Source organism: Cololabis saira, chromosome 11 (assembly GCF_033807715.1).
Source record: "Cololabis saira isolate AMF1-May2022 chromosome 11, fColSai1.1, whole genome shotgun sequence".
Taxonomy (NCBI): domain Eukaryota; kingdom Metazoa; phylum Chordata; class Actinopteri; order Beloniformes; family Belonidae; genus Cololabis; species Cololabis saira.
In genome coordinates, this window is record NC_084597.1 from 989135 (window position 1) to 993446 (window position 4312).

Here is a 4312-nt window from a genome sequence, read left to right on the forward strand (position 1 = left end):
TGCGGGGATGAATGGCGCCGCGGACGCCGCTCCGGCTTTTATAGGCGCGGCGGCCGGCCCGTCGTGGAGCCTCCTGATTGGCTGAGCGGCCGCGCTTCTGAGCGCTCTGATTGGCCGCTCCGAGCACGCTGGCCGCAGCTGATTCGTACACATCAGGATTGAGGCGACGTCACGGCCTGCTCGGCTCTGATTGGCCAGCCTGCTCGGCCCCGTCCGGGGTGAAGGCTGATTTATGGTCCCGCGTTACACCGACGCAGGACCTACGCCGTAGGGGACGCAGTACGGTGCACGTCGCCTGCGTACCCCACGCAGTAAGCTCTGCGTCGATTTAACGCAGAAGCCTAATTTAGTCTTAAGTACGGGTGGTACATTTTGAACATTTCACACACATGAATTCCTTTTCTTATTAAAGCCCCTCAACCAGTACTGGAGTTGAGGGGGTATGAGGGTGGATGGCATCCCCCCCTGAAATAAAAACGGTCATAATCAAATAAAAACAGTCAAAATCATCCCCCCTGAAATAAAAAAAGTAAAAATCATCCCCCCCTGAAATAAAAACAGTAAAAATCATCCCCTTGAAATAAAAACAGTCAAAATCATCCCCCCTGAAATAAAAACGGTCCAAATCATCCCCCCTGAAATAAAAACGGTCCAAATCATCCCCCCTGAAATAAAAGGGTCCAAATCATCCCCCCCTGAAATAAAAACGGTCCAAATCATCCCCCCTGAAATAAAAACGGTCCAAATCATCCCCCCTGAAATAAAAAGGGTCCAAATCATCCCCCCTGAAATAAAAACGGTCCAAATCATCCCCCCCTGAAATAAAAACGGTCCAAATCATCCCCCCTGAAATAAAAAGGGTCCAAATCATCCCCCCTGAAATAAAAACGGTCCAAATCATCCCCCCCTGAAATAAAAACGGTCCAAATCATCCCCCCCCTGAAATAAAAACGGTCCAAATCATCCCCCCCTGAAATAAAAACGGTCCAAATCATCCCCCCTGAAATAAAAACGGTCAAAACCATCCCCCTGAAATAAAACGGTCCAAATCATCCCCCCTGAAATAAAAACGGTCCAAATCATCCCCCCTGAAATAAAAACGGTCAAAACCATCCCCCCTGAAATAAAAACGGTCCAAATCATCCCCCCTGAAATAAAAACGGTCCAAATCATCCCCCCCTGAAACAAAAACGGTCCAAATCACCCCCCCTTTGAAATAAAAACGGTCCAAATCATCCCCCCTGAAATAAAAACGGTCCAAATCATCCCCCCTGAAATAAAAACGGTCCAAATCATCCCCCCTGAAATAAAAACGGTCCAAATCATCCCCCCTGAAATAAAAACGGTCCAAATCATCCCCCCTGAAATAAAAACGGTCCAAATCATCCCCCCTGAAATAAAAACAGTCCAAATCATCCCTCCTGAAATAAAAACGGTCCAAATCATCCCCCCTGAAATAAAAACGGTCCAAATCACCCCCCCCCCCCGAAATAAAAACGGTCCAAATCATCCCCCCCGAAATAAAAACGGTCCAAATCATCCCCCCTGAAATAAAAACGGTCCAAATCATCCCCCCTGAAATAAAAACAGTCCAAATCATCCCTCCTGAAATAAAAACGGTCCAAATCATCCCCCCCTGAAATAAAAACGGTCCAAATCATCCCCCCTGAAATAAAAACGGTCCAAATCACTCCCCCCCTGAAATAAAAACGGTCCAAATCATCCCCCCCTGAAATAAAAACGGTCCAAATCATCCCCCCCTGAAATAAAAACGGTCCAAATCATCCCTCCTGAAATAAAAACGGTCCAAATCATCCCCCCCCTGAAATAAAAACGGTCCAAATCTTCCCCCCTGAAATAAAAACGGTCCAAATCATCCCCCCCTGAAATAAAAAACGGTCCAAATCATCCCCCCTGAAATAAAAATGGTCCAAATCATCCCCCCCTGAAATAAAAATGGTCCAAATCATCCCCCCCTGAAATAAAAACGGTCCAAATCATCCCCCCCTGAAATAAAAATGGTCCAAATCATCCCCCCCCTGAAATAAAAATGGTCCAAATCATCCCCCCCTGAAATAAAAATGGTCCAAATCATCCCCCCCTGAAATAAAAAACGGTCCAAATCATCCCCCCTGAAATAAAAACAGTCCAAATCATCCCCCCCTGAAATAAAAACGGTCCAAATCATCCCCCCCGAAATAAAAACAGTGCAAATCACCCCCCCCCCCTGAAATAAAAACGGTCCAAATCATCCCCCCCCGAAATAAAAACGGTCCAAATCATCCCCCCCGAAATAAAAACAGTCCCAAATCACCCCCCCCCTGAAATAAAAACGGTCCAAATCACCCCCCCCCTGAAATAAAAACGGTCCAAATCATCCCCCCTGAAATAAAAACGGTCCAAATCATCCCCCCTGAAATAAAAACGGTCCCAAATCATCCCCCCTGAAATAAAAACGGTCCAAATCATCCCCCCTGAAATAAAAACAGTCCAAATCATCCCTCCTGAAATAAAAACGGTCCAAATCATCCCCCCCTGAAATAAAAACGGTCCAAATCATCCCCCCTGAAATAAAAACAGTCCAAATCATCCCCCCTGAAATAAAAACGGTCCAAATCATCCCCCCTGAAATAAAAACGGTCCAAATCATCCCCCCTGAAATAAAAACGGTCCAAATCATCCCTCCTGAAATAAAAACGGTCCAAATCATCCCCCCTGAAATAAAAACGGTCCAAATCACCCCCCCCCCTGAAATAAAAACGGTCCAAATCATCCCCCCCTGAAATAAAAATGGTCCAAATCATCCCCCCCTGAAATAAAAACGGTCCAAATCATCCCCCCTGAAATAAAAACAGTCCAAATCATCCCCCCTGAAATAAAAACGGTCCAAATCATCCCCCCTGAAATAAAAACGGTCCAAATCATCCCCCCCTGAAATAAAAACGGTCCAAATCATCCCCCCTGAAATAAAAACGGTCCAAATCATCCCTCCTGAAATAAAAACGGTCCAAATCATCCCCCCCCCTGAAATAAAAACGGTCCAAATCTTCCCCCCTGAAATAAAAACGGTCCAAATCATCCCCCCCTGAAATAAAAACGGTCCAAATCATCCCCCCCTGAAATAAAAATGGTCCAAATCATCCCCCCCTGAAATAAAAACGGTCCAAATCATCCCCCCCTGAAATAAAAACGGTCCAAATCATCCCCCCTGAAATAAAAACGGTCCAAATCATCCCCCCCTGAAATAAAAACGGTCCAAATCATCCCCCCCTGAAATAAAAACGGTCCAAATCATCCCCCCCTGAAATAAAAACGGTCCAAATCATCCCCCTGAAATAAAAACGGTCCAAATCATCCCCCCTGAAATAAAAACGGTCCAAATCATCCCCCCTGAAATAAAAACGGTCCAAATCATCCCCCCTGAAATAAAAACGGTCCAAATCATCCCCCCCCTGAAATAAAAACGGTCCAAATCATCCCCCCTGAAATAAAAACGGTCCAAATCATCCCCCCTGAAATAAAAACAGTCCAAATCATCCCCCCCTGAAATAAAAACGGTCCAAATCATCCCCCTGAAATAAAAACGGTCCAAATCATCCCCTCTGTACAATTTGTTTGTGAGTAAAAGTGTTGGACCTGGCTAGTCAAATCATTAATAACTAAATACCTCTAAAACCCAAGTTATGTTTACTGAATATTTACCCAGATGATTTAGTGTCCTCAAAAAACGATAAATACTTACTCAATATTTGTTTTTTGGAAGCCAAAAGATGTATAGCCTGTTCATGGAAAGAAGAGGAACCTTGTAACACCTCACAACGGTTGACAGGGATGTCCTTTTACTTTACTTTAGAAAAGATAAGCTACACCTCAAAGAACAAGCTCCACATATTCTGGAAAATCTGGAAGGTTTTTTGTAATTTCCTTGAGAAAAAGGATATTGAAGCAGATGGTTGGAATGATGAGTCGAACTGAAGACTGATGACTGATTTATCTTTTCATATTTTTACCATTTACATATATTAAGTGTGTATGCACAGGTAGTGGAACTGGTGTCTTCTGACAGGGCTCCACAGGTGAATCCACGGAGGAGGGGGAGGGAATCAGACGAGAGCGGGGCCTGGGGGCCCAGCTTCGATGAACGCAGTTTAGTTGCTTTACCTGCCGTTTTAAACTCCCAGCGAAGTAGAAAACCAAACACAGCCTTTCTCCAGTTGGTAAAAAAAAGTTTTAAGCACAACAAGCGCAGATAAAAATACTATAAAATGCCGGGTCTGCAGGAGCCTCCGTACCTACGTCCTACTCCATCACT

The 4312-nt window shown here is 44.7% G+C and overlaps 2 protein-coding genes across 2 annotated transcripts in view; both read left to right on the forward strand.

The window, feature by feature from the left end:
- Nucleotides 1–4312, forward strand: part of LOC133454881 (cylicin-2-like) — a 121812-nt gene that overhangs the window by 42465 nt on the left and 75035 nt on the right. The window lies entirely within an intron of this gene.
- The window catches only part of LOC133454839 (endoplasmic reticulum chaperone BiP), a 10927-nt gene continuing 10880 nt past the window's right edge, over nt 4266–4312 (forward strand). The window contains exon 1 of the mRNA XM_061733563.1: nt 4266–4288. Coding sequence (XP_061589547.1) covers nt 4266–4288 — 23 coding nt within the window. The remainder of the gene's footprint in view (nt 4289–4312) is intronic.